Source organism: Monodelphis domestica, chromosome 3 (assembly GCF_027887165.1).
Source record: "Monodelphis domestica isolate mMonDom1 chromosome 3, mMonDom1.pri, whole genome shotgun sequence".
Taxonomy (NCBI): domain Eukaryota; kingdom Metazoa; phylum Chordata; class Mammalia; order Didelphimorphia; family Didelphidae; genus Monodelphis; species Monodelphis domestica.
The window spans coordinates 160,909,648-160,928,173 of NC_077229.1; the positions used below are offsets into that span (position 1 = coordinate 160,909,648).

The 18,526-nt window shown below is 35.1% G+C and overlaps 1 protein-coding gene across 2 annotated transcripts in view; it reads left to right on the forward strand.

Annotated features, from left to right (window-relative positions):
• The first annotated feature begins 360 nt into the window (after positions 1 to 360).
• The window catches only part of ANGPT1 (angiopoietin 1), a 307,136-nt gene continuing 288,970 nt past the window's right edge, over positions 361 to 18,526 (forward strand). The window contains exon 1 of one of the 2 annotated variants that reach the window (XM_056823190.1): positions 361 to 1,191. In XM_056823190.1, coding sequence (XP_056679168.1) covers positions 895 to 1,191 — 297 coding nt within the window. In that variant the 5' untranslated portion in view covers positions 361 to 894. The remainder of the gene's footprint in view (positions 1,192 to 18,526) is intronic. The other variant, XM_001369530.4, reaches the window with a different exon arrangement.

An 18,526-nucleotide genomic window follows, 5' to 3' on the forward strand; every position in this document is an offset into this window, starting at 1 on the left:
AAGTTTACAAACTTTTAGAAACAATACAAATTTAGTTACACAACCCAAAAGAATTCCTCAAGCATTGGATGCATATAAGTATATATATATATATATGTATATATATGTATATGTATATGTATGTATGTATATAATAGAAGTTTTCTTTCAGGGCTTCCAATATTTAAGGGGAACTTACAGAAGATACTTCTAGAATGCAAGGTTTTAATAGGTCGGGCGGGAACACCCAAAGTATATTAAGGTGGACTGCTGTACACTTCGATTCAATGTGGCTCCGCGCTGTTTTGCGAGCAGGAGGGGCTGGGCGAGCAGCTATACATGATTGAGGTCATGCACATCCAGCCAATTTGTAAGACGATCCCTCCCGCACTAAGCTGTCGGCAGTCCTTAGCATAGGGGCACACTCAGGCATTCCTGTCAAGTCATCTTGTGAAAGGCTGCCTGCTTCCAGCTTGGCTGGAAAGCGGAACCTTAATAAAACTCACTGAAGTCGGAGGGAAAATAGCAGTTCGGCTGCAGATAGGGTCGAGGCAAGGGGCTAGGATGTGTACATGCTGCTGACTACAACAGGCTGCGTGCTGAACTGTTACACAGAGAGGAAACAATAAATCTCCGCTACTATGCAATAAATATTTCAACTTTTAACGAAGGGAACTATCATTCCAGTGAAATAAATTTAATTTTTTTTTTTTTTTTGGCTAAAGCTACAAATGAATCGTTTTCTAGGATTCTCCTTTCAGGGCTGACTTTAAAAATAAAACACCAAAAAGCATTTTTTTTTTTGCATACAATTAAAACAACAACAACAATACTGGTTAAAGAACGAAAGAAGAACTCACAGGGGGAGGTAAAAAAAAAAGTTATACAGAGGCAGAAAAGGAAGGTGCTGATACGATGACAGTTTTCCTCTCCTTTGCTTTCCTGGCTGCTATTCTAACTCACATAGGCTGCAGTAATCAACGGCGAAGCCCGGACAGCAGCGGGCGAAGATACAATCGGATTCAGCATGGGCAATGCGCCTACACCTTCATTCTGCCGGAACAGGACACAAACTGCCGGGAGAGCACCACGGACCAGTACAACACCAATGCTCTACAGAGAGATGCTCCTCTCATGGAACCGGATTTCTCTTCCCAGAAACTGCAACATCTGGAACATGTGATGGAAAACTATACTCAGTGGTTGCAAAAAGTAAGTGTTTGCTTTCAGTTTCTCTTGTCCTGGAGTCCCTTATCCAAGCTTACCCTCAGATAAGTTACAGGTTTTTTTCGGGGCGCTTTGGGGGAGAAGAAGGGGTGTATGTGAAAAGAGAAATTTTGTTTACACGTTGCTTGTGAGAAGAGTGTCGTGCAAGTAACTTCAGGGCAGTTTTCTGTGTGGGACTTCCTTAGCAGGGGAATCAGACTGTTCCAGCTTGTCCTGGCTCCTGTGGGGCCGGGGTGGGGGGGGGGGAGAGTGAGGGGGGGCGGGGTGTCACAGATCTTAGAGTTGGAGATTTGGAGAGATTTTATCCCAGTTGTGCAGAGGGGTCCACGTAGAGCTGTCAATGATGGCACAAGTTTGGAAATCTGCTTTTCGTTTAGAACTTGGTACTAAATGTCACTAAAACATGCCTCCATGTTCTGACTGTCAGCACCTAAATTGAAAAGTAATAACCCCTAAAAGTTTTATTTTATTTTTATTTTTCGGGAGAGGGAGGGAGAATTACTATAACCTTTTATTTTTTGAAGGGGGAGGGTTGATGGAGGAAAATCATACACTTTACTTCTTGTTGAGTACCTGCAGAATAAAGTGTCTTATATTAACTTTTGACTTCTGATTAAATAAGTGTTAAGCAAGAATGTAAAGCATACTAGTGAAAATAATGAAAATTGGAAATGTCTAATTTCTAGAAATGCTCCTCAAAGTAATATAACTATATGTGTTCTATGATAATATTAGGTATGAGAAAACAGTAATATCAGGGGTTTTGAAGTGGAATTCATCAGGGATGGGTTATCTGCTGGGATCATGAAAAGAGAATCAAGCAGCTATTGGTTATTAACTTAGCAGTGCACCTGTAGAGGATGGGATGTAGTGTTTATCAGTTCTTCCATTCTGGAGTCATTTTTCCCCCCACATCTTTTTGGAGTGTTTATTTCAGAGGTTTGGAGAATATGCCTACATCTTTTGGGGCAAATGATGGGTGAAATTATTCTAGCGTTTAAAATCACATTGAAGCAGTCTTCAATGTCTTCACAATCCCCTAGGTATAGAGTGTTTGGATACTTGAAGGTCTTCACTTAGAATATCTTTGCAAATAGTGTCACTTTAATGGCTGCAGCTTATTTTGATTTGCTAAAGTTTTCCATGTGTGGCAGGAGAACATTTTCACTTAATGTATAAAAATGTCCATATCTCTATCTCTAGGCTTCAATAAAATGCCAAGGGGATTGTGTTCCTGTGCCTTTGCATTTAACATCACAATAGTTATGTCATTGCTTAGAAAACAGATCAGAATGCAACCATATTTCTCAAGTCATGATCCTAAGTTAGCATTTCAAAATCTTTGAGCAGAAAAGTGACAGAATGCTGTTTTGTGTATATGTCTGTGTGGTCGCACTTCTTGAGGAAATTGCCTTCTTCATCATGCCTTCGAGGTTTGTTGTTCTGCTTTTGTCCACTAGGGACTGAACTAAGATCACTATTGATTTTTTTCCGCATGTTTAAAAAAAAAAAAGTCAAACTAGGAAACCAAGGATTTTAAACTCTGGAATTGAAACTAGTTCTCATACAATACAAATATAAATCAGCAGGCCACAGGTAAAAATGTTGAAGAAAAAAAGAGAATGGATATCTAAGCCTTTTATTATTACTAATCTTCATATAAATTACTAGCCCAAATCTCTCATTCAGCCCTGAGTAGAGAAAAAGCTGTGTTGATCCTTCTCTACTTGTCTCCTGATTCAAGAGGGAGGGAGGTCCATTGTAGGCAAAAGAGTGTGACTTATACTTTATCCCAGTTACTAAAGATCTTCCAAATACTCTTCCATCAGAATTGGTCATTGCCTAAGTATTTTTTGTTACCATACCGATTCTTAAAAAAAAAAAAGCATATTTTGCTATAAAAAGTATTAGGTATGATCATATAAACATAGCAATGTATATTTTTGGTACCCCATACTTAATGGTAAGGAGAATAAATATTAGTAGACCACAGGATGAAGATTCAAGTTCAGCAAATGTTTCGTTCAACAAATGTGCTTTGCTTTTGGTTCTTTTTAAGTAGGAAAAGGAGTGATAAGACATGATAAGACAAAATAGCAACATTTATTTATGGAAACTTGTTTTCCATGATATTATTGTATGATTTGAATATATGGACAATCTAAACATTAACTGTTAACCTTAGGTATAATAAATGATTCAGGAGGCAAAATTCATCATATTTAATAATTGATCATGTCAGCATTTTTACTATGTTTTCCAAGCATTACATAGAATTTTTGGGAGTGAGATATATAAATATTTTTTCAAGCTTTCATTTTTCAAAAATAAGTATAAAATATTTGGATGCATTCATCTTTACCTTGTATGACCCAAACTGGATTTTGGCTAGAAATACTACAGCTATGACTCTAAAAATTCTTTTGAGTATGGTGAGATGAAATTTACATCTCTCTTGTTGGTATTAACTTAATTGGATAAAGGATTAAGCAATCACCTAAATGCATTTAGTAGAGCATAGTTTTAAAAAATTGCTTAATCCTTCAGAATTTTCCTAGAAATCATAAAATCATCCCTTTAAATGATCTTTTCTTCATTTAAATTTGAATTCAATTCGCATTTTATGTGATAAGTTTGTGTTAATAATTTAAGTGGAAATGCTATTATAAGATTTATGCTGTTTGTTTATTCATCTTTTAATTGCTCACATTTAATTGATAATATTCCCATTTTCATATAAATTATGAATGAATATCAGTGAATTTGAAGTATATTGTCCCAACTTCATAACTAATTATATGCTCTTCAGTAAGATTGGTAATTGCAAATGGCATTGTTTAGAACAAGTGAATATTATTTTACATTATTGTACATTAAAATCACTACAGCCAATAGAAAATGACTCTATTGTTTATTTTTATAAGCTTTAGTGAAGGCTACAGCTATGTGATGACTGCAATTTGCTTTAAATGATGTAATCAGATGAGGTAGAAATATTTACAAGTTGAAAGTGAGATAAAAACAAAATGATGTGATTTTAAGGAATATGTCTGTTTAAAGCTCTCTACACATGCTTAAATAATAAAGATTTGGCTATAGAATCCATTTCTATCTCATCAATATTCAGTTGTTTGATTTTATAAGTTGTCATCACTGGATTCTAGTAACTCAAATTATATTCTTCAATAATGGGTTTTCTAGTGTTCCCCAAATACACTGAAGGAATAGTCATATTCATTCCTATAGAACATTATATGTCATTTGCATCCATACCAGTTTTCCTACTTTGTGTATATATGGGGAGGTGTGGTTGGGTCAAAGGAGGAGATTATCAGATAAACCAATTGGAAAGCACGGGAGGAAAGGGAATGAAGGGCATACTGATTGCTGGGGTCATGAATAGATTTACTTGTTGGTATTTCTTCAAGGAGTAGTCTCCTTCCCACATTAAGCCATTTATCTACATTGTTTTGAAGTAGGTAGGTTGAATTACATACATTTGACTAAGTAAAAAAAAAAAACTTAGACTCAGAAGCATGAAGTTTGCACAAGGTCACACATCCACAGTAAATGGTACTTCTGTAAAGAGAATCCAGGTTTTATTTTCCTCTAATAGAAAGCTCTAGCCATAGTCAGTGTCAAGTAGCACCAATTAGAGGAAGGTTACTATGGTTTGTACTGGTAACACTAAATGTTTCAGATATTGGTTTTGTCATTTTTTTATATTTTCTCTGATATGGTACTAAATTGATTTAGAAGCTAGCTCACTGTTTTAGAGTTATTTCTTACCTGATTTAAAATCTGTTTCTCTGGATTACACAATGCATCAGTAATCTGTGAATCCATTGCTTATTTAATTTTTAATATCAAAATACAATGATGTTAAAGTGCTTTAATATTTTAGATTTTAACCTTTTTTGTGTTGTGGATTTCTTTGGTAATCCAATGAAGCTTATAAAGCTTTTCTAAGAATCACAACTTCAAATGAATAAAATAAAATTAGAAGTACAAAGGAAATCAAAGATTAGTGAGTATATATGTGTGTATATATATATATATATATATATATATATATATATATATATATACTTATATCCGTACATATGTTTACCCATTCAAGTTTATAGACCCAGCAGAAATCTCTGTGGTTGTTTCCTTCTGATTTCAGGTTAACCTTATTCCAGAATCTTCAATATTGCACAAGACTGTTTTTTAATACCATAACCAAAATGTCTCATTTAGATAATATTATAGCAATTTGGACCCTAAAAAAGAAAAGGAAACCATCAACTTCCATTTGCTGCTTGGGAACAGTCAGGTGTTAACTGCCACCAGTATCCATATTCTATTTAAAATTTTGCCAATGAATAACCTAATTTTAAAATGTCTTCTCATGAATTGTCATCCAGGAAAAAAATTTAAAAAACTTTTTTTATAAGATTCTGAGTTATATTTCTCTCTTAATATGCTTTGTGACATTGCAGGCCACTGAACCTGTGAAAAATAATTGCTTCCTTTCAATTAAGGCAAGCCTTTGTAAGGCCAATTCCTGAAAAAAACCATAATGGTCATCAAGATCTTTGTCATCCATTAGGACCTCTGAGAGGTAAATTCTTTAAATAGTGTGCAACAGGGAAGCAGAAAGGAATAAACATTTTTTATAGAACATCTATGTTACAGGCATAGTGCTAAATGCTTTTAAACATCTCATTTGACCCTTGCAAGATAGATGCTGTTATTATTATTTTACAGTTGAGCAAACTAAGGCAGACTAAGGTTGAATGACTTGCCCAGGAGTCTGAGGTCAGATTTAAACTCAAGTTTTCTGACTTCAGGCTCAAGATGCTCTCCAGTGTGCCACCTAGCTGTTGAAAGAGTGGTAGATTAAAAGTCAGAGAAACTTCAAATCCTGACTTTTCCTCTGGTATTACTTTAAGGAATTTATTTAAATTTATTGAGCCATAGTTTTCTGATCTGTAAAAATCAGAGGAGTAGACTTTGAATAACTCTAAATTACCTCTCATTTCTCAACCTATTATCTTAATTCATTCAAAACAAGATTATCTTCGACTCAAACAAGATGTCTTATCTTCAATTTAGTTTCCTAACTGGAAAAGATATTTCTAGATATCTACTATCTTTTTTTCCTACAAACATCTTTATAGCTAGTGTCATTAAAACTTCACCATATCTTAAAATGTGAAGAATATGCCCCAAATCACCTGTTATCCTCAAAATTACTTAGATATTAAAAACCAATAAAATTATCCCATGGTACGGAAGGGGTTAAATGGCCCTTTGAAAGGCCCAATAATTGTAGTTTGAATCAAGCTATAAAAAGTCTCTATTTTCTTTGAATAGTTGATTCTTGTATAAAAGTTCAATGAGAACCATTTAAAATCTTCTCTAATCAGTTAGCCAGTTTTAAAGCTAATAAGTAGAAGAGTCAACCACCATATTGTTCTTGGTGTGACCCAGCTATGTGGCATAGAAAATTGGGCAGCTGGTCTTCTAATAAGTCTATTCTTCATGGTATCTTGGGAAGATGCACCTCCCTTCATATTATATCAGATTATTCCAGAACTCTAGGCAATTGCTCCTATCCAGTTTGAACAATTTAGGAGTTGGCATTCATATCTACTGATCAAGTGTTATTTCAAAATACAAACACAGTTTTCAATAAATAGAACAATGGATCAAAGAAACTGAAAAACAGATTATATCTCATTTCCTTTTCCTGAGGAGATCCATGTAATTTGGGACTACTTAGTGATATTGATTGTATTTTTAGATACTAGATGCCTTTTAAAATAATCTTACTTGAAAATTAAGAAATTCATGTTTACTTATCCATACAAAGCAGAGTTTTCAGCCTTCCTTCTACTATATGTAATGGAACACTTATAGAAGTTTTATTTTGCTCTGAGCTGGCTCTTTTCAATACAAGGAAACTTAGCAGTCTTTTCCTAGTTGTGTCCTTTGCTTAGAAGCTCACTCCTAATTACCATCTGAGTCATTCTTCCCTTTTGTTCCAATACAAGATTATCTTTTGCAGTAAAGACTGAAAGCTCTGCACTCCCTCTTTCTCAGTCTGCTTGTTTCAGAGAGTGAATGAGTGGGTGAGAGCCTGGGGTGTTTAGGTCTCTATACAGAACATACAAAAGATAGAATCCTCCACTTTATAGTAGAGGAGATTCTAAAGAAATGAGACACAGTGGATTAAGACCTTTTTATAGTTGGAGTCTACTGGAAAGTAAATTTTGATTGAAAAGTGTACCCTATTTGCTAATATTTATATTTTCAAACTCCCAGAATTAGAGACAGGGTAGAGAGAAGGGGAAATAATTGGACAGTCATTATTAGCTATTAGTGATTTTCTTTTTCTTTCCATCTATAACCCTGAAAATTCTGGAAAAGTTCCTTGATGAAATAGTTTTTGAGGTGTATATGTGTGGAATAAGCAAAAGGATGATATTGCCTTGGCATATAGGTGCAGTTCTCTATCAGTAGTGATTCTGCTTATAACATTTCATAAGCACTTGAATTTTTGTAGAAATAACAATTTTGAAAGAATTACAGGTATGTCAGAAGATGTACCATGTCATCCTGGATCTGCCTTTATTTATATCTCCATCACTTACTTTGCATATGGCCATCAAAATTTGCTAAATCTCTATAGAGTTTCATTTTCCTCATCTTTAAAATCTGAATAAAATATTACTTAAATGAACATTTTCATCTTCATGCAGTTGTGGAAATAAAATCTGATAAGGTATATGAAAAACCACTAGGAGATGAAAAGTGTAATTTGCCACACAGCAAGTCATTATTAGAAAACAAAGTGACATAATAGGGGAAGGACTGGTTTTATAGGGAGAAATACTTGGGTTCAACTCTAACACATCCTGGGTATTTGACCCTGGAAAAATCACTTAACCTCTCCATGCCTTGGACAACTCTCTAATAATATAAATTGTAGAACATGTGCCAATCTACATTGCTAGAGAGGTGTTTTGTTTTGGGTTTTTTTCCCCCTCTCATTCAAAGTTTTGAAAACCAATGGGCATCACAGGTCCAAACTACAACTAAAAGGTCATCATGATTATTTTCATCATCATCATCTTGATTACTTAGAAAATCTGGTGAAATTATTTCATTTCAAGCGAGAAAGTAAACACGTGAGGAAAACAGTGAGATTGAAGATTAGGCCTAAATTACAGTATACATGTCTGGAGTATCATATAAATTCTGTCTAAAAAGTTAAAACAGGAGTTTTTGCACAGACTAAATTAGCTTTTAAGACTCTGCAAGCTGTAATTGTTCATTGGTATAGCTACATCATTAGTAATGTGATGTTAAACATAATGTATTTGGAAACAATTTTAAAGGATTGGATATTTTTGAGTTTATATTTGCATCTAGACTTAGATAACCCATGTAGTCAAAAAAAACCTTTAGTAGATTTTCAGTTTTCTTGAAATGTGCAAATTTAGTAGGACAGGATTATTTACTATTAAAGATTTATAAACTTATTATCCAAATTGAAAACTTCTAGTTTTTTTAGTCATCTTTTCCCTTCCTAAAATTACTTCCTTGTCTTATGAATTATTGTTCATAGTCATTCATATAGAGATTATATAGTCGATAAAGTGCTAGACTTCTAATCAAAAAGAAGAGGCCAAATCTAACCCAAATCTGACCATTTATTTGCTGTTTCACTATGGGCAAATCACTTAACTTTTGATTCTCAGGTCTTTCACTTCCAAACTATGGATAATAATACCTTAATTTTCTACCTTATAAAGTTGTAAGGCTCAAATGAAACCATGTATGTAATTATTTCATTTCTAAATGAAAGCTCTAAAGTATAATATAAGTATCAATTGAGAGACTTCTCAGAGAGTGAACAGTGTTGGACCTAAAGCCAGAAAGTTGTTCTATTTACGTTCAAATCTGATTCCTAAGACTCGTGGTTTAACCATATGGAAATAACAACTTATGTATGCCTCAAAAAATTCAATAGTACTTTCCTAGACAGGTTGGAAGAAGTTCCTTACATTTAGGAAAATAGACATTTCTATGGGTGATATCTGTGTGAGGCATTGAGGTCTGCAGAGTTCATTATCTCAGTGCTATCATTTGTGCATCAAAACAACCCTGTGAAATCTTTGCTATAGTTAACCCCATTTTCTAATGATGAAACTGAGATTCAAAAAGATTTGCCTGTGTTAACACAGATAACAAGTGTCAGAAGTCGAATTTGAACCATGTTTTTCCCTACTGAGGCCCAAATCACTTCTCGTTAATCTAGAATTAATCATTTTATCATTACCCTATATTTTAGCTCTTTGGTACTAATTTGTCTCAACAATATATTCTCTTTAGACCAGCATCCATGTGTGATACATTTCGATCTCCTCTACACTTCTCAAAATAGTGCATGGTCCATAGTTTGTGCCCATCAAACAGTTTATTTTTAATTGGGTATGGTGTTCATCTATCATAAATATTCTGCTTGGCCATAATCTCATCCCTAAATTTTATCACAACTTAGAAGCACAAAACATAAGTAGTATTACTTTTGCTACTTTTTGGTTGCTCTGGTTTAAAAAAGTGTTGCACAGAGAAAAGTTGTATCTATTGTCAAATTGGAGGAAATGAATATTATCTGTTTCTTCAAATGTATATGAGTTTCTTTTGTGAATTTTAGATTTATTCTACCCTGCTTAGTCTTTAGAATTTTAGCAACCAGGAATGCATACACTTCCACTTAAGGATGTGTGTGTGTGTGTGGGAGGAAGGTCTATGACCGGCATATGCTAGCAAGTAAGAAATCAGAACACAACTGACTGACCCCCTGGGTTATCCAAAGCCAAGTTTAAGTCACCACTGGTACATGTGAGATACAGGAAGTGGTGTAAAGAACTGCCTTTATATTTCATGTCACTTCCTGTGAGAGGGACTTTTGTGGTCTTTGGCAATGGTACTTGACTGGGAGGAGCTCTGGAGTGTGGGACCTCAGACTGCTTCCCTGAGATGTCCACAAAATGAGTGTTAAGGCTGACACCTGTTTCCTTGGCCCTTTCTGAAGGCACTAGTCTCCAAGGAGGCCTTGTGGCTTGAAGCTGAGCTAGAATTAATCTTCTGGGAAGGCCCCATGGCTGAGGTCTCTGAACTCCTCCTGCCTCTGACCAAGCCTTTCTCTCTCTCTCCCTCGTTCTTAATTTCTTCCTTCTATTGTAAATAAACCACAAATCCCTGGCAACCACTAAGATTATATTCAGTCTCAACCCTAAAAATTTACCCTTAACACTTTGTAACATATAACTAGAGTAATTTGTAATTTAGTTATATTATGAAAACAGTAACGAATAGAATAAACCTTAGTGAATACAAATATGATTACTAAAATTTTTTTAAATTTTCCTTGACAATTACCAAATTGACCCTTATCTTCCAAATAATAGCATATATTTACATATATTTTTAAAACTTTTGCCTCCCATATTAGAATCAATACTGTATATTGGTTCTCAGATAAGAGAATGGTAAGGGAAGAACAGTGAGGTTTAAGTGACTTGCCCAGGGTCACACATCTGGGAAGTGTCTGAGACCAGATTTGAATCTAGGACATCCCACCTCTAGTCCTGGCTCTCAATCCACTGAATCAGGTAGCTACCACCTTTACATAAATATTTTAAATAGTGTTAAAAAGATTTTCAAAGTGCTTTGCATGCATTATTTCATGTGTTCCTTCCAATAACTCTTATAGTCAGAAAATATAATTATCTGATAATATAAATAATAAATATTAACCAAATTTTAGAGGATGAAATTGAGGTAAAGGACAGGCCTAAGTATTTTGCCTAGAATCACAAAATTAATTGTTTATCAGAGACAGGATCTGAATAATAATTTGAAGAAATTATTTCACTTCTTATAATTTTCCAAGGTCAATTATGTACCATTCTCCTAAAAAGACAAAGAAAAAAAATGAATTCACCTACTTTATGATTATTATAGAGAAAGATGAAGATGAAGGTAGCATAAAAAATAAGAAGCAAGGGAGCAGCTGGGTGGCTCAGTGGATTGAAAGTCAGGCCTAGAGATGGGAAGTCCTGGGTTCAAATTTGACCTCAGACACTTCCCTGTTGTGTGACCCTGGGCAAGTCACTTAACCTCCATTGCCTAGCCCTTACCACTCTTCTGCCTTGAAGCCAATACCTAGTATTGACTCCAAGTTAGAAGGTAAGGTTTAAAAAAAAAAAAAGAAGCAAGTGAAGAAAAGTGGTCTCTTATATAAAATGAGGGGATGGACTAGATGATTTGTAAAATCCCTTTCATCTTTAACACTCTATAATTCTATGATCTTTATTCTCCTAATTGGGTGAATAATGAAGCAAAGTTTCTGTGTTAGTCATTACTTTCTTTAGGAAATCATGTATCTGGGGCTGTTTTCCTTCCTGAGGTTGATCTGATGCCTGCCAGATTACTCACTAACCAAACAAAGCAAACATTTCTCTCTTGGTATCTCCAGAATGTCTTTTAAAGAACTGCTTATGTCAGTTGCTATTCATCCTTGTCTTTAGTCTCCTGATGGGATGAATCCATCAGATCCTCAATGAGTAAGAGGTCCTTCTAGGTTCCAGAGACCATTGACTTAAACTCATAACATTCTCTTTCTATCAATCTAATGTCTCCTTCTCCTCCTTCTCTTCCTCTTCCTTTTCACTTCACTAACCTGAGTAATCAAGTGTTGGAGTCAGAAAGACATGAGTTCAAATATAAATGCACACATTTATTAGCCATATAGTCCTGGGCAAGGCATTTTACCACTGTCAACCTTAGTTTCCTCAACTATTAAAAGGGAGAACATTATAATACCTATCTCTTAGAGTTCTGAGGATCAAATTAGATGATATTTGTAAAGCGTTTGGCAAGTACCTAGCACATAGTAGGTACTTAATAAATGCTTATTTCTTTCTCTCCTTCCCTCATTCTTCCTCCATACTTTTCTTCCTTTCTGTATCTCTCTCTTTCTTTTCCTCTTCCCTCTTCTCTCTCTTCCTTTCTCTTTCTCTCTCCCTCTTCTTTCCTCCATTCCCCAGTCTCTGTCTCTGCCTGTTTACCCATCTGTCTCTTCACTCATGCTCTCTTTTCCCACTCCTACCAATTACACTTTCCCCTAAAGGTTGTCTCAAATTTTGTCCCAGCATCTTCTGGTCTGGAAGGATTCGCTTCCTTGGTAAAATTCAGTGTGACATCCTGGTGCTTCAGACGAAGGAGAATAGATGGTTTCTCCCTCCCCACCCACATGCCTGTTAACAGACCGTGGAATCACACGTCTGCAACCCCTTTCAGAGGCATCTCTTTAGAAGCACCATCACATGAAGTCACAGAACTTAATTGAGTCTGACTATTTTTCAAAAAAATTCTGAAACACAAAGAAAGGCTTACACAGGGTGAAACCGCTTACTCAAAAGATCTTCCGTTCTATTTAAAGACCCCCTCTTGAATATCTGTGTATGCAACCCTGATTTGAAAAGCAGACACATTCTCCTGTTTAAAACATTATTTGCATGCACTTTCTCTTGTGGGTCATTCAGATAGCTGTAAAAATTAGGAGACTAGATCTCTTTTTTTTCCCTCAAGGCAATGAAATCTTATCTCACTTCCTATTTTATTTATCAATGTCCCTTTTAATTAAAATGTTTCTGGTATTTTGTACAAGAGCCAAGAAAACAGCTACTTGCAAAGCAATTATGATAGTTACTTTTCTCTATTCATGAGGCCTGAATGAAAGAAAGCACATGGTAACTGCCATTCCAGAAACTGTGTCAGGAATAGGGCTCAGAACAAATGCAGCCCTTGCTCCCAGTCTGCAAGAACCCACCTAAAGGACAGATATCTAGGAGAGAGAGAGAGAGAGAGAGAGAGAGAGAGAGAGAGAGAGAGAGAGAGAGAGAGACAGAGACAGAGAGAGAGAAAAAGAGAAAGAGAGACAGAGACAGAGACAGAGACAGAGACAGAGACAGAGACAGGCAGAGGCAGAGACAGAGACAGAGAGACACAGACACAGAGACACAGACACAGAGACATAGAGGCAGAGACAGAGATAGACAGACAGAAAGAGAAAACAGAGGCAGGGAGAGAGTGTTGACAATAGTTGAGGAAAAAGAAATCTCCAAAGAATCTCCTCATTCTTACTCTCTCCCTACCCTCAAATCCTTTTTCTTTGGCTCCCTAGAGAGGAGGAGAAACTTGAAGAAACAAATCAGCATTTCTGGGAGGTTTTCACCCACCTTGAAAGTGAAGGATGAAGTGGAACCTCTCCAAAGAAACAATGTACATTTTCCCTTCATGGTATCTCACAGTACCTGTGAGACAAACTCAAGTCTAATTCTCTTACAGGAGGAAATAGATCACCCATATTTGTCACTACTGATGATTTGTCTTAGCATAGGGGATAGAGGTGATATTTTCACAGACCAGTTTGTAGCCTTGAAGAATAGGCACCAGGAAGGATAACAACTAGTTAGATTCAGGGATAGAAAAGCTTTAAATAACCAATAAATCAATAAAAATCCATTTATTTGTTGATTGTTTTTATTGTTTGTTTTTAATATGCCAAGCTCTGGGGAAGGAAAGATAAAAAATATACCCTTCCCTCAAGAAACTTAGATTCTAATGGGGACAACATGATTTAAATAATGAGACACATATAAGATATTTACAGAGTAGGTAGGAGATAATCATAGAGGATAAGATATTAAGAGCTGAAGGGAAGAGATAATAGAGTGAAAGAACTATAGATGGTAGAGTTTGAGCTGAATATTAAAGATACAAGGGAAAATTAAAAGGGAAGTTATGGAGAGGATGTATTTCCAGGAATTGGGTGTGCTCGCTTGCAAAACAAGAAGATTAGAATATGGAGTTTTTGGAAAAGAGAAGCAAGAAGGCCAATGTGGCCAGACTGTAGAATGCATGTAGATGAATAAAACATAAGAACAAAGAAGCAGGAAGCTACCATGTTATGAAGAATTTTACATGCCAAAGAGAGGATTTCATATTTAATCCTGGAGGTAATAGGAGCCTCTGTAATTTATTTATTGGGGAGGGGAGAGTGACCTGATCAGACCTTTGCTTAAAGAACATCTCTTGGCGGGGTCCATTGGAGGATGGGCTGGAGTGGGGAGAGATTCAAGCCAGGGAGATTCAATAGAGTACCATTACAATAGTCACAAAGAGGTAGCAAGGACCTGAACAATTATTGTTCCTGTGTGAATGGAGGAAAAGGAATGCATGTTAGAGAATATGTGCAAGGAAATGTATTCAGTATATGTATGCAGGTAGAAATGTCAAGATTTGGGAATAGGTTTCATATGTGAGATGAGCAAAAGTTAAGAGTCTATTAAGATATCAAGAATTTGAGTTTGGGTCACTGGGAAGTCTGACAAAGGAAAAACGTGGGAAGTGATGAGAAGATAATGATTTCTGATTTGGACATGTTGGGTTTGAGATGTATACAGGATTTACATTTTAAGATATCTAAGAGAGTTATGTATAACAAGCTCAAAGGAGATACTAATATTGATTATTTGACATGATCTTCATAGAGATAATTGATACCATTGATACCACTGGAGCTGATGATATCAGTAATTGAGAAGGAAAAAAGATTGCTCAATACAAAGTGTTTCAAGACACCTAGAGTAGCCGATGAAGAATTGATGACATTGATGAAGAAGTAGAAAAAAAGAGTGAAAACTCAGAGAGAGAAGTCAAATCCTGCAGAGGTCAAGCTCATGGAAAGCTACCTCTCTGAGGTAGATTTATTTTTATTTTTGAAGTTACATCTCCATATCTTGCTCAGATTGTAAATGCAGCCATCGCTCCCATCCTAATCCTTTTTTTTTTTTTGCTCCCATCCTAATCTTAAAGCTAAGGGCTCAAAAGTTTTAACAGCCTATTTTTTTTTCCTGGCCTAGACCAACCAGTTCACACCTCCTTAGGCAATTTTGTGACCATTTACTTCTGGGAGCTCACCATATTGGTATCAGATTCAGTGCAGGCATCTGTTCTGCTTTATCTGTGCTATAGCTCAGAACTCCTGAACTCAAGCAATCCACCAGCCTCAGCTCAGCAGGAGGTAGATTTAAAGAAAGGGCCCAAACTCTACTCCCCTACCCAACACACATTTGTAAAGCCAAGCTTTCCAGTGTTTAAACAACTACATTTAATTTAATTATTTTAATTCAGTTTTTAAAGACTTCATAACCTGATTAATTTTTTGACACCAGTGAGTACAAGAAATAAGCATTTAGCAACAGAGGTACTACCATCTGCTTTACTGTCAAAGTGGGCATCTTATTACATCTGGAAGTAATTGTTAGTGCTAACATGATAAAATAGCTCTACAGACTCAATACGTGTTCTCTTATTGAATTTTCTGGCTCTATTATTTTTTGAGGCTACATTTTTTCATATGCCATTGAATCTAAGGAACTTTTAATGAAAATACAGAAACATGGAATAATCTTGGGATTTAGGAGAAAAAAGAGCCCTAAGTTTTGGATTTTGTTTATATAACATATTAAAAGTAATGACATAGAACTCCAAAGGAAAAAAATGAAAAAAAAATTTGTTGACCAGCTGAGCAAATCAAAGGAAAGATTATACAATATAAACAAAATGCTATCAATTCAAATAGACTGAAGAAAGACTTGTTCGAATTATTGGAAAAAATCTAAATTGTTGAATTTAAAAAAAGAAATATAGTTTCACAGTTTTCACTTTTATTCATCAACTCAAATTAAGCAAATAATTTTTTCTAATAACAGTTCTGCAGTAATTATTTTTGTATATCTCTTATTGGAATCATGACAATGAATTTAAAAAATATTATGGGAAAAGTATAATCATAACAGAAAAACTGACAAGATAGTGCTGAATAATTCTTACTTTTCTTTTTTTTTATCATCTTCCAAGAAGAAAGACTTTTTGCCTTGAAATGACAGACCAAAAATAACTGGAAAGGAATTGATACCCAAGATAATAAGGAGACAGTAAGAAAGCACCTAGCTATCCTTGATGAATTTAAGTCACCTGGCCTAACAGCCTCAGATCATGAAAAAAGTGATATGTGTTTACTTAGTCACTATCAGTTATATCTGAAGGATTATAGAAAAGGGGATGTAGTCCACATAAGGCAAATGTTATAGTAATTCTCCAATAAAGAAAGGGAATAAAGGATCCAATCTATATACTAGTAAGCACAACACTAATATCTGAGGAAATTAAAGGATAGATCTTTAAGGGGGTAGTAAACATCTAGAAAAGGAAGCAGTGATTACAGAGCATGATATAATCAAGGACAGATCATGGTTGCATGAGGGACTGCCTTCATTTCCTTTTCTTGACATTTGCTAATTAAAGACACTCTAGAGACATAGTTTATCTAGATTTTAGTAAAGCAATTGTTTCAATATCACATCTTATTTTTGTGGAATAGGTAAAGGGATATGAATTGGAAGAAAATAAAATTAGATAATTTCAGATATGATAGAATGTCTATAGTTAAAGAGTTGACATGGTTATGGGTCACTAAGAGCAAGATCTCTTCAAAGTGCTTCAAAGATTCATTCTTGGCATGATTGTTTAACACATTTATCAAAGATTGGGATAAAGGCAGAGATGGATACTTATAAAATTTGAAAATGACACGAAGTTGGGAGGTATAGCTGACACATGGATGACAGAGTCAAGAATCAAAAGGATTTTGATAGGCTAGAGCAGGTGTCCAACACTGGCAGAGGACAGCAGTGCAGCAATACTCTTAAGTATAGCCTGGAGAGGATGCAAATTCAATTTGGAAATACTTAAAAATAAATAAAGAGAAATAGAGATAGATAGTGTTAATTTTTTTTCTAAGTCAATATCTGTCCCAGAGGAATATATGTATATGGTTTAGGGACCTATTTCTGTTTGAGTTTGACAACACGGCTAGAAAGTGGACCTCATGTAATAAGATGCAATTCAATAAAGATAAATGTAAAATGTATAAAAATTCCACTTCAAAAAAAATCCTATGGGAGAAACACAGTTGTATACTTTGTCTGGGAAAAAACCTGAACAGTGTGACAGGCAAGAAAGTTATTGAGATATTGGGCTTGTCAGGAATAAGGATCTTCATATAAAATGTGGAAAGTGGTATCCAAAGATTTAAGTAACCCATCCAAAATCATATACACAACAGAAATGAGATTTAAAGTCCCTTGATTTCAAATCCTCCATAAATAATAACCTTGAACCTAGCAATCAGTTTCACACCATTGCACCATATTTCCTCTTGCAGCACAGATTGAACGAGAATCTTCTGACTCCGAAATTCGCTCATTTTGTGAAGTTAGCTAGGCTTGTGTGTGTAGTTCAGAACTCAGTCAATACTCAATTAAATATTTGTAAAGCACTTAGCACAGAGCCTGACACATACCAGGAGCTATATAAATGCTTATTCCCTTCTTTTCCCCCTGCAAACTGTTTCTGATTTTGTAGTTCCTTCAAAAAACTGTCCTTCTCAGTCACAGAGAAGAGACTTCAAGAATGCAGGTTCACTTCCAAAACCAGAAGATATTCATGGATTTAGCAATGGAAAGGAAACTCTGTGGTCAAATGGCTTAGCCCCACCATTTTAGGATGAGACAATAGGCTTTGAAATAATTTAGTTGGGGAGATTTTTGGCAATAAATAAGACTAATGAAACAAGTATATCAGATAGATAAAGGGAAACAGCCTTTTGCTTGAAAATAATTTCAGGAACATTTTGATCATTATGACATATACATGTACATACATGTGTTCCTATGTAAATAAATTATATGTGTATAAATACATACATAAGTGAACATGCATACATTTTAAAATACATAACTACTTGGGCTCACACACACATATATACATATATAAATGTGTAGGTAGATAAATAGCCAAACATTTCTGTATTTATAAAATTTAAATGTCTTTGTAAATAACTTACTTCCTTCTGATATGAAAATTCTCAGAGAATAAGACATAGGGCAAAAGCGACTTTTAAACCGTTCTTCCATTTCTGGTTGGAAATCTAATCATATATCTATATTACCTATGTTTGAGATAGAGGACAATAAGGTCTTAGGTTGTTAAAGAGAGATAGCTGGTGAACAAATCTAGCATCTGGATGAATTATGGTACTATTTCTAGTTTTTTATAATGCATAGTCCCTAGGCTTTGCTTATAGTTATTAGCATATAAAACTATGTCTAGATCTTTACTAGGATCTCAG